This window comes from Copadichromis virginalis, linkage group LG9 (assembly GCF_057382275.1).
Source record: "Copadichromis virginalis isolate Kocher_CV1m ecotype Utaka linkage group LG9, C_Virginalis_male_GT1.1, whole genome shotgun sequence".
Lineage (NCBI taxonomy): Eukaryota > Metazoa > Chordata > Actinopteri > Cichliformes > Cichlidae > Copadichromis > Copadichromis virginalis.
Window position 1 is genome coordinate 1,403,304 of NC_140626.1, and position 12,397 is coordinate 1,415,700.

At 43.3% G+C, this 12,397-nt stretch overlaps 1 protein-coding gene across 1 annotated transcript in view; it reads right to left on the reverse strand.

Annotated features, from left to right (window-relative positions):
* The window catches only part of reck (reversion-inducing-cysteine-rich protein with kazal motifs), a 97,700-nt gene that overhangs the window by 57,561 nt on the left and 27,742 nt on the right, over nt 1-12,397 (reverse strand). The window contains exons 2-6 of the mRNA XM_085467410.1: nt 7,241-7,299; nt 5,733-5,807; nt 1,945-1,981; nt 227-312; nt 104-151 (exon numbers count right to left, since the gene is read on the reverse strand). Coding sequence (XP_085323536.1) covers nt 104-151; nt 227-312; nt 1,945-1,981; nt 5,733-5,807; nt 7,241-7,299 — 305 coding nt within the window. The remainder of the gene's footprint in view (nt 1-103; nt 152-226; nt 313-1,944; nt 1,982-5,732; nt 5,808-7,240; nt 7,300-12,397) is intronic.

Genomic DNA, 12,397 nt, shown 5'->3' on the forward strand with positions numbered 1-12,397 from the left:
GATCCATCTGTGAGCGACACAGAAACACAGAGCTAAGAACTTCATCTGTCTGACAGTGTGCCACTGCAAAATAATCTCACCTCTCTGAAGCTGTTGGACTTACCTCTGTGGTTTTCTTGCATACTTTTGTTATATCATTTTTTGAAGATGCCTACATGGGGAAAAGAAATCAGATCAGTGTTGGGGACAGCAGCTCGCACCCCAGGATGGACTCACAGCATCTCACCTGTTTGCATTCCTTGCGACACTCGGTCGTGATGGCCAGTTCACAGCAGCCCAGCCCCACCCAGCCTTCTGATTTCCTCGATACTCCTGCAAGCAAATCATACACCAGAGAATCAGCTCTTTGCCACGTGGATTTCTTTCTATGGCTATTAACTATCACACTTTGTGACACTGATTTATTTACTGTTACTGTGAATTATGAAAACAGATTCACATTTACTTATTCTGAGATTTTCATATTCAAACGAGAGCAGCGATAACACCATGGAGGTGGTTTTATGGTGAAGCAGAGCGAGCGAGTTCACTGCCTGCAGTAAGCTCTGCTGTCACATGTCTGAAAACAAAGGTGTTCACTGTAGTCACTGTCTGTGCTTCTCATGCTGTATATTCTGATCTTTGCAGAGTGAACTTCACTATCTCCACGTGTCCGGGGTGGGTGGAAAGTCCTCTCCCCCATCTGTCCAGCCACCATCGTGCACGTGTACAGACACACCTGCAGGACCAGCTTAAGAGTAAATCCATGAATGTTGCTGGAAATCAGTGAACATCAATGATGGACGATGTCTCACTCTGAGAGGACTGGAGGAAGGTTTTTTTGATTCCTTCATCCATCCATCCTCTTCTGCTGATGTTTGTCAGGGTCATCGGTGAGCTGAAGCCTGTCCCAGCTAACATAGAGCGAGAGGCAGGGTGGAGGACACGTCTCCAGCCTGACGCAGGGCTAGCACCCAGAGACAGACAACCATTCACACTCACATTCACACCTATGGGCATGTAGAACCACCAGTGACTCTAACCCCACTAACTGCATGTCTTTGGACTGTGGGAGGAAGTCACCCAGAGACAACCCACACAAACACAGGGAGAGCATGCAAACTCCACACAGAAAGACCCCGGCCTGATTCAAACCCAACACGCTCTCGCTGTGAGGCAGCAGCGGTCTCGCCACTGTGCTGCATAGCCCGAAGTAGACACCGCCCTCAACAGTGTCACATCAGAAAACACCCAGAGGGACATTTTAGACACCTGTGATTCCACAACAACCAAATGTTTTCAGTTGGTGCTAAGCTGCCGACTGCTACAAAGCCATGCTGTTAAGAACATGACGTACACAACCTGACACTGCTATCATCTCTCATCAATGTTCCTCTATAAACAGTATGTACTGTACATTTACATGTGCTGTCCCCGTGTCTGCCCGGCCACGTGTGCTTCTGTTTACTTTCTCCTCTCACCTCCCCGCCAGGGCGGAGCTCATTGCGGGCTCCCGCCCTTGGCTCACATACCTTCTCTTTATCAGGCTGCAATTATGTGTTGGACATTTAAGGCTGGGACACAGACGGTCTCATTGCTGGATGATTGTGCGAGACACGTTAGTGAATCTCTAGCTCTGTGAATCTCCTGTGTGTTTTTGCCTCTGAGTAACCGGCGTTTCCCCGTGTATAGTTTTCCTGGACCCGTCATCTACGGAGAGCAAGTGTGAATGAGATTCCCTTCCCGGATTTTTCCCTTGGACCCTGCAATTGCCCCACTGTATCTGCACTTGGTGATTGTGTAAATAAATGTCATTCCTTGTATTGGACTCTGATCTGCGCTTGAGTGTGACATGTGCTGCACCAACAGATGCCGGTGCAACAGTTTGCAGACAGATTTTATTTTGGTTGGTGGTTAAATACAACAGCAGATCAGCATCAGGATGTCGTGGTTTCACCTGCTTACCTGGAAGTGTAGAATTGATGCACATCCAAAGTTCATTCTGTAAGACATAAAAATGGTTAATGTCAGAGGTTATTAACAAAAAACCTTAATAACAGCTTTTATAATTCAGGTAGCATAATTATCAGATATGTAGCTCTGTTTTTCTCACACACCGTGGGTTTGTTAAAAAAGCAATTTTGCAATTCCACTTCAATGTCTGGGAGAAGAAGCACGAACTTTGGTAACTTTATAATTCCATGTGAATATATTAGTCTGCAGGTCTTTTATGAAAGTAAATGGGTGAAATTAGCAGGTGATAAGAATAATGTTTCTGGCTTGTTCCACCAACCATAGAAGAGGGCGTTACACTTTGGCTGAAGAGAGAAGGAAGCTGGTTGGATGTAAGAAAATGTTGCTTTAACAAAAAACTGAACGAGTTATTATGTGGCCACTCTATAATATTCTTCATATTTATAATAGAGTGATTTGTATATATTAGTGCTATTTGTTAAATGTGTGAACTCTGTAACAGATTGGATTATTTAACTAGCTGAGTCTGTTGCTGTAGCCCACATCATTTCCTCAGGGATTAATAAAGTTTTGTGATTGTGTTAATGTTTCAAAGAAACAATTAACCAATGATTTATTTTCAGAGACAGCTGTAAAGCAAACGTACAGATCAGCAGCTCTGATTGGCTGCTCTGCTGACCACATGTCTACTCGACTCCAGATGTGCAGCAAGCCCAGGTGTGACCCGTGATGCAGCACACTGTGCACGGCTCCTTCGCTGGTTGTTGGATCAACAGTTTCAGTGAGCCGGTGCTCACACAGCAGTTATCTGCTGCACTATATTAGTTATGCAGAAATCCCATGACTTTACAAAATAACTGAATAAACTGAGCCAGTTCAGTTTTACAAAGAACAGACTCTACATTCTTCATTTCAAACTGAAACAGACGAGTGTTGAAAATATGAATGTGAGGAAACTCCCACTGGAACCAGAGCCCTCTGCGTCCTCTGCGTCCTACAGCTGAGGGACGCAGACACATGTTGTCGAGCTGGTACAGGACAGTAAGACGTACACTTGTTGACATGTCAGCTGTGTTCTCTTCACAGCTTTCAGAAAGCACTTCTTCAAACTCACCGGGCTCAAAGTTTGGCTTTGAAAACTCGGGTTCTTTCACTTCCATAAGGTAACCAGCTTTCACTGCTGAGTAAAAAGAGACTGTTGTTTCCTCAAACCTACCAGCCCCTCATTTATCTTCTCTGTAGTCAGCTGTGCTTACCCGTTCTTGTACTGTTCACCAGGATCGTCTCACAGTGCTGATGAATATTTTATTCCTTGAGCACTGAAACGTGAACACACCAAACACACAGGTGGATAAACAGGAGCTGCTCTGCTCTTCTTGAACTACTCGACACTCTGTGTCCACTTTTCTCCTTTTTGATAACGTTTCCATGAACAGCAGCAGTCTTTTTTTTATTTTTTCATTTTATTTTAAATTGTACAGCGAATACATTTTTGTCACTACAAGGGAACGCTGCCTCCTCCTGTGATCTGTTTTTACACTGAAGCTCTGTTTCACAGAGAGGAACAGCAGCAATTATCCATCACAGCTTGTTAATCAACCACAGACCCAGAGAGAGTTTCAGGTCTTTGGAAAGCACACAGGGAAGTTCATTATACAACAGTCAACAGTCACAAAGACTTAGAAAGGAGACTGAATATGAAAACAGGTCCACTGAAAGTATCCATGTTTCTCTTCTGGACATACGCAGTCATCGTTTTGTCACATGACTCACACTGGAGTGGATCTCACCTGGATGCACACACACGCACACAGACAACCCACCTTAGAAATGTCTCAGATAAGCACCTAGAGGAGCCTGGTCTGACAGACACATGGGCAATATACAGACAAACGTCCCCAAGGACACTTTTTTTGATCGTACTCTGATCTGTTTCTTCACCAATCAGTCTGACGTACACAGATACCAGCAGTAGCTCCTGCAGCTCTGGCATTATCAAAGGCATCAGTGCAGAATGACAGGAACTCTACCACACATCACCTGTCCCCTGGTATCCTTTGGGATGGTGTGAAAGCATACATGAGACGGTGAATAATCTAATTTAGTTGTGCAAAAGAAAAAAGAAGCAAAGCTAAGGACAGTAAGGTTACTAGAACAACATCAAAGATCATAATCTCCATAATCTATTCTGCACTCAGAGATTTCCACAGTTTATTAACTGACAGGGCAGAGGGCAGCTCTAGACTCAGTGGTCAGAGGGACGGCGAGAATGCCAGCTGGTCAAGCTGTTTGTTTGAGCCCAGCAATCACCTAACAGAGTTATTTTAATGAGTAACGATCCAGAGGATTCACACAGCAACACAAGGATAAGGGTAGGTTAACATGTGTATGAGATGATGAGGACAGCGTTGGGCGTTAGCTGAAACCTCTCAGGGAGACCAAGACGAGGAAAGTCAAATTACATGTGAAACACCATCAAACTGAACCTGCCTCCCAGTGTCACAACATGTCAGTGAAATCACCACACATATGGTGACGATACTGAAATACTACTATTTTTCACAGATGCATCTATGGTATGAGTTTCAAAGTCCTTCATCATCTTGTTCTTGAGTCGCATTAACCTGGCTGTCCACGCTGCCCCGCCCACCAGCCCTCCCAGCTGTTTACAGCTCAGGAGTACGGACCCCCTCACAAAGTCTGCAAATCCATTTTGTTTTTAGCAAACAGATCCAGCAGAAGAAACTTTTGTAGCAACAGCGTCGGTTGCAGAGCATAAAAATAAACCTTTGCCAGTGAGTAGTTCATGGTTTGTTTTAGTCCTCAAAGTTTTATTCCTTCGCAAGTTGTCGAAATACAAGAATGCTAGAGAACATGGGCACATGGGGACAGTCTACATCAGAGCCTGTTGTTACTGGAGCCTGTTTGCATTATGATGACCTGCGTAGGCCTAAATTTAACGTACATGTGTACTAGTTGTTTGTTTTTCTTACTGTAATTAACAACAGCTCCTTGTGTTGCAGCTGAACATCATCTATTTGTTTGAGCTAAATTGCACAGCTGTTGGTAGAAAAATGAACTGAAAACAATGCAAATGTTGTAAATCAGGGGTGCCCAATCCCGGTCCTCGAGAGCTACCGTCCTGCAGCTTTTAGATGCATCCTTGTTCCCACACACCCGAATCAAATGAATGGCTTGTTATCAGGCCTTTGCCAAACACGATGGCATGCTGAAGAGGTAATCAAACCATTTGATTCAGCTGTGTTGGAGTAGGGATGCATCTAAAAGCTGCAGGATAGTAGCTCTCGAGGACTGGGATTGGGCAGCCCTGTTGTAAATGATCCAAAAAACTAACCACACCGATCAGTACTATTTGGGGACTGGGCTCATGTGCAGTAGCTCTGGCCCTAGATCTTCTAAGTACGCTCCTGCATTCTGTAAATTCTGTTGTACTGGCTTCTCATTAACTTCAGGGCCAACTGTACCTGAGCGAACCCTGCCCTCACACTCCAACATGCATCCACACAAACTCATGTCCACGTGTCAGTTATATTGCAGAGATGCTGATATGAGTCTTCTGCAGAAATTGTGCATATTAGAGCCAAAATATATACGAGTTACTCTGTGAGGCTAATAAACATTTTTATTCACAACATTTTCTAAGTGTTATATATTCAAACCTTATGACACAACACAATACAATCATGAGACAAGGCTTCCAATAGAAGCCATCTTGTTGGTTAGTGTACGTGTAGCTGCTGTATGTGAAATGGACTCACCATAGACTCTGGACAGTAACCAGGTAACCTCTGCAGGAGATGCTTCAGACGTGACTCACTCTTTATAGTGGTGAGCTGCAGGAAAAAGCAAAAATCATGACTTTATATAACACAATCTACACCGTCAATCTGGATCAGCTGGACCAGGTGACCCTGAATCCTCCCTTAGTTATGCTGCAATAGGTGTAGGCTCCTGGGGATTCCCATGATGCACTGGGTGTTTCTTCTTCACTCACTATGTGTTAACAGACCTCTCTGCATTGAATCATATCTGTTATTAACCTCTGTCTCTCTTCCACAGCATGTCTTTATCCTGTCTTCCTTCTCTCACCCCAACCAATCACAGCAGATGGCCCCGCCCCTCCTGAGCCTGGTTCTGCTGGAGGTTTCTTCCTGTTAAAAGGGAGTTTTTCCTTCCCACTGTCGCCAAAGTGCTGCTCATAGGGCGTCATATGATTGTTGGGTTTTGCTCTGTATGTATTATTGTAGGGTCGACCTTACAATACAAAGCACATTGAGGAGACTGTTGTTGTGTTTTGGTGCTGTATAAATAAAATTGAATCAAAGCTGGTACATGGTTTGTTCTGCCTCAAACCAGTCTGGGTGGGACGAGGCTCACCACTAGGTGATGTCAGCAGAGCGTCTCTGTCAGAGCAGTGCTTGGTTTTTTGGAGATACTGTGACTGAAAGTCAATAGTTAAATTTATATTTTCTGAAATCTTTGAATGTAAAAAAGTTTTACTTAAAAACAAAAACTAATACTAACCCTTCCAAAGACTACTTCCCCTTTTTGTGCATCTTACAACACTTGATTTTCAGCATTTTCTGAGCTTTTTCTTTACTGGTTTTCAACTTTCACTTGCTGGTCAATAAGATCACAGTAAGGTCTACTCGGCATCTCTCTTGAAACCATCACCCCTTCTCACCCCTCACCCACAATTTCCCAAGCACCTCCTTAAAGTGCAGCAATAAAACTGTAACACTCAGCTGCTTTTTGCTCTGATGCAAAAGCCTCTCTCACATTTCCTTTAGTCCTCTTTCACTGACATGAGGATGGAGAGCGAGCGTCACCTTCTGTCAGTTAAAAAAAGTTGAGACTGAAGTTGATAGCTTCAAAGACAATCTGATTTGATGTGAGTAAGGCTTGTTGTGGGATCAACATGGTGTTCCACTGGTAGTGCGTTAGATGACCTTAGGGAGCAAATGAAAGCCCGTCTAACTGCAGAGAGCATCTCTTGCCAAATGGAGGCAGTGTCCAAAGTGTGTGGTCCAACTGGTGCTGTCTGGGAGGGGCATGATAATCCTTTACCTGGTCTGGGTCATTCGTAAGCCAATCAGCATTTGACCTACGCCCAGCTGAGCTACATGCTGTTGGGGTTTTGGAGGACTGCAGGTAGCACATTTACTTGGTTGAAAACCTCTCATTGGAGGCTCTCTGAGGGCAAATACATAAATGGACACAGCCATGAAACAAGCATCTATGTGTTTGTGAATGTGTATGTTCATACCTGGCCACAAGCTTCTCTGCAAGGTGAGAATTCGGCAGCATGGTGGCAACAGGAGGGATCTGCAGACAGAAGCATCAAGTTAGAGTCAGTTAGAGCATCGCCATCAGTGTTTGGTTCACCCAGAGCTACGGCTCTCACATGATGTCAAATCACACTGCTGTGGCTGGAGGCAAATCCAGGGATTTGATGGCATTATTTTTCCAACTGTACTGGGGTAATGCCAGTTGAGCCAAGTTAGTCAGCATAGTTACTGGATGTCAGGATTTATGAGAGTGTGATATATTAAAGCCCTCGAATGACACTGAGCAGCTTAATAACAGGGAGAACAGATGATTACACAAACCACCAACCTAAGAAGATAAACTGACAGCACTTGTGAGAGTTACCTGCCTGATAGCTTGAACTGGGATGCCAACAGCACCTAGCCCCAGTGAGGTCTTTGTCAGTACAGTTTGCTTAATGCTACGATGGTACCAAGCAAGTTAAAGAAGCACGTGGACTGTTAAAACAACCAAACGCAAAAGCAAAGAGAACAAACTCAAAAAAACAAAACTGACCTACTTTGACAAAGAGTCCTGAATGTGAACAAAGGGAAGCTCTACTATTTGTTGGATTACATGAAAGTGGTTGACAGTGGTCTATGTTAGTACAATAGATTCAACTGGATCCACATGAGACGATGACGTCTTCTGACACGTCCTTTCCAATCTCAGAGTGACTTTGTTGCACTAACCTTCATGCTATGCAAATACATTAAACTGGTTGGTTGAGATGAAGCAGACGCCACTATGCACTGATGTGAGTATTTAAGTGTGCTTCGGAACTTTTGCTTGGAACTGGTTTCCAGTTGCATCCAACCCTTACATCGCTAAGCCCATCAACGCATCAGGTTCAGTGGAATAAAGCGCGTGGCCACTGTGCTCTCGAGAATAACAGAGTGACCGATCACCCTTTCCCATCTGACGTATGAGTCTGGGTTTGGCAGTTGCTAGGAGGACAGTAATTTATGTTTCAGTATCTTGTCCAAAAATACTTTTGCCTGAAAGAGTTGGGATTACATGAGTTAGTGCAGTGTGTTTGTGCAGGTGCTCAGTTCAGATGAGATCTGACGTACATGAAGGCCACAGCATATTATTCAAATCATTTCATTTCTTTTACAGACTTCAAAGTGCAAAAATGACACTAAAAGTGAGAAAATTATTTCCAGTGCTGTGTAAAAACAAACCCATCTTGTCTACACACATGGCTGAAAGCTTTCATGTGTATCACTCAGCTAAATACTAGAATAAGTACTTGCCTCACAGCTGAACTATAGTAACCGGGGGGTACTGACACTGCATTCATCACAGCCTGTGTGTGACGCTACACACTGCATGTGTTTAAAACACGATGAGAAGTACATTCTGTTGTATCCATGGCCTTGTTTGGTCTTTCAATCCGCGTACACCCCTGCACCAGCCAGTAGCTTCCTTTTGTTGCGCCCTCCTTAATGACCACTGTTGGCAGGCATGATGAGATGTGAAAGAAAGTGAGTGTGCTGACAGACGTGAAACAAATGATCTGTAGCTTTGTGTGTGCGGGTCTTTTACACTTGTGTCTAAAGAGGAGCTGTGCTGTGAGTGTGTGATGTGGAGAGCCTGCTGAGTAAAGTTCAAACCTGCGCTGTAGCCTAAAAATTGCAACCTTCATGGTAAAGTGATCTCCAAGGGCCTGAGCATTTCAGAGGTTACTGTGTCTGATGTGGGCCTGTCTGATCATTACTGTGTTTTCTTTGAAAGTAAAATCTCAGCCCACACAAATATATCAACAGCAGTGATCACAAAACGGTGTATAACTGAAGACAGTAGTGAGATCTTTAACCAGGTCTTCCCATTAACACCTGACCTGTCCAGAGGGTCAGTCAATGACCTCGTCAATAGCTTCAATGCTAACATGTTAAATGTAATGGACACTATTGCTCCCATTAAGGTGAAGGTTATCTCTGGAAGGAAAAAGTCTCCATGGAGAAACTCCACACTGGTGAAAAATGAAAAAAGAGAGTGTAGGAAAGCTGAGCGCAGATGGAGAAAAACAAACCTCCAGGTTCATTATGACATCTATAAAGAGAAACTTCACAATTATAATTTACAACTGAGGAATGCAAGGAGGTCCTACTTCTCTGACATCATCACTAAAAACAGCCATAATGCTCGGGTCTTATTTTCTACAGTTGACAGGCTAACAAACCCTCCTGTGTCAGTGGCAGCTGAACTTCATTCGACCATGGCCTGCAATGACTTTGCCAAATTCTTCACAGACAAAATCCAAAAGATTAGACAAGCAGTTGGTACATCAACAGCAGATCCAGGATATGTACTGTGTCCACCAAAAAACTGTTTAAACACCATGAAACAGTTTCAACCTATTAACAGCAAAGACCTGGAGGACATCTTAGGTCAACTGAACTCCTCCTCCTGCTGTTTAGATGTCCTGCCAACAAGTTTTTTCAAAAAGGTCTCAAAGACTTTAGAGTCAGACCTGTTACAGATCGTCAACTTTTCTTTATTATCAGGTGTGTTTCCGGAATCACTAAAAACTGCTGTAATCAAACCTATACTGAAAAAGGACAATCTTGACAAGACACAAATGAACAACTACAGGCCGATCTCAAATCTCCCATTTTTAAGTAAGATCATTGAAAAAGCAGTTTCTCAACAGCTCAGTTACTTCTTAAACAGAATAATTGCTACGATGCCTTCCAGTCAGGTTTTAGACAGAACCACAGCACTGAAACCGCTCTGACCAAAGTGTTTAATGACATATGTCTGAATACAGACAGTGGAAAAATGTCAGTCCTAGTTTTACTGGATCTCAGTGCAGCATTTGATACAGTTGACCACAACATATTACTCAAACGACTGGAGAACTGGGCAGGTCTTTCAGGAACTGTACTAAACTGGTTCAAAACATACTTAGAAAACAGGAAATACTTTGTATCAATAGGTAACTTCACATCCGAGCAGACAAGTATCACATGTGGAGTTCCCCAAGGTTCCATCTTGGGACCCCCTCTGTTTAACATTTACATGCTCCCACTGGCACAGATTATAAACAACAACAAAATAAACTATCACAGCTATGCAGATGACACACAAATATATATCACAATGTCACCAGGAGACCGAGGCCCTGTACAGGCTCTTGGTAAATGCATTGAGGAAATCAATGACTGGTTGTGCCACAATTTTCTCCAGCTAAACAAAAACAAAACTGAGGTAATAGTCTTTGGCGCCAAAGAAAAACGATTACAGGTCACCAGAGAACTTCAATCTATACATCTAAAAACCACAGACCAGGCGAGAAATTTGGGTGTAGTGATGGATGCAGACCTAAACTTAGAAAAACACATTAGGACAATAACAAAGTCAGCTTACTATCACCTCAAGAATATATCAAGGATAAAAGATCTGATGTCTCAACAGGACCTGGAAAAACTAGTCCATGCATTCATCTTTAGTAGGCTTGATTACTGTAACAGCATCTTTACAGGTCTACCTAAAAAATCAGTCAGACAACTACAGCTCATTCAGAACTCTGCTGCTCGAGTCCTCACTAAGACCAAAAACGTGGACCACATCAGTCCAGCTCTGAGGTCTTTACACTGGCTGCCTGTCCGTCAGAGGATAGACTTTAAAGTTCTGATGCTGGTCTATAAAGCTCTGAATGGTTTAGGACCAAAATACATCAGTGACCTCCTGACCCAGTATGAACCATCCAGATCCCTCAGGTCATCTGGATCCGGTCTTTTATCAGTTCCCAGAGTCAGAACCAGACACGGAGAAGCTGCATTCAGCTTTTATGCTCCTTATATCTGGAACAAACTCCCAGAAAGCCTCAGATCAGCTGAAACACTCAGTTTATTTAAATCCAGGTTGAAGACTCACCTGTTCTCAGCTGCATTTGAATAAAGCACCAAATCCACACTTTAAGCTTAAATTTCAAAACTTACATTTAACTACTGATTTTATCTACTGTTCTGATTTTATCTGTTTTGATTTTATATACTGTTTTGTTTGTTTGTTAATTAGTTTTTGTTTGCTTGTTTTAATCAATTTTAAATCATGCTTTTTATTTGTTCTTGTTTCTAATGTCTCTGTAAAGCACTTTGAATCACCTTGTTGTTGAATTGTGCTATACAAATAAACTTGCCTTGCCTAAAGTGTGATTTATGTGGCTGTCCTGAAATGATGATGATGATGATGAAGTGTCCTTTAGGTTTACTGGACAGTAACTGTTTCTCTCTTTGAATGTGTACATTTGATGTTATACGTCCTCTCAGTATTTCTAAAGCTGCATCCACAGTTTGGCCTATTGACCTCAGAACAAATAAACTCTTGTTCACACACACACACAGATTTTGCAAACAATGGCAGGTGATGTAATAACTGGAGGGACTGGGAAGGGCTGATGGCTGGCTGTTAAGCGGTGGCCCAATTTGAGCTTCGCATCCACACAGGAACCAGAGTCCTCCACAGAGCCACACTGTTCACTTCAATAGCAGTTGGAATAAAATACACTGTAGCACAGCGGTCCCCAACCTTTTTTGCGCCACGGACCGGTTTATGCCCGACAATATTTTCACGGACCGGCCTTTAAGGTGTCGCGGATAAATACAACAAAATAAAACCGGTACTGGTACCAAAAAAAGAAGATTTATTCATAACACACGTGAAAAGACCCAGGAAAACCGAGTTAACGATCAAAACGATAACAAAATAACGCTGAAAACCGATAAAACCCTGAAAACCAAACATTTCACACCTGAGCCTCAACTCTCGCGGCCCGGTACCAAACGACTCACGGACCTGTACCGGTCCGAGGCCCAGGGGTTGAGGACCGCTGCTGTAGCATATCAGCTTCATTCAGAAAAAGAAAGTTAACTGCACAGAATCTCCTCTTATCTGCAGATGATGTGGTTCTGTTGGCTTCATCGGGTGGGGGCCTCCAACCCACACTGCAGCAGACCCCACCCTAGTGTGAAGACAAGAGTCTGAGGCCATGGTCCTCAGCTGGAGAAGGGCAAAGTGCCTACTTCAGCTCAGGCACAGATTTATAGCTGCTTTGAGATTATTATGTTATTCCCGATTGAATAAAAAAATCAGGTTGTAACCAAATATA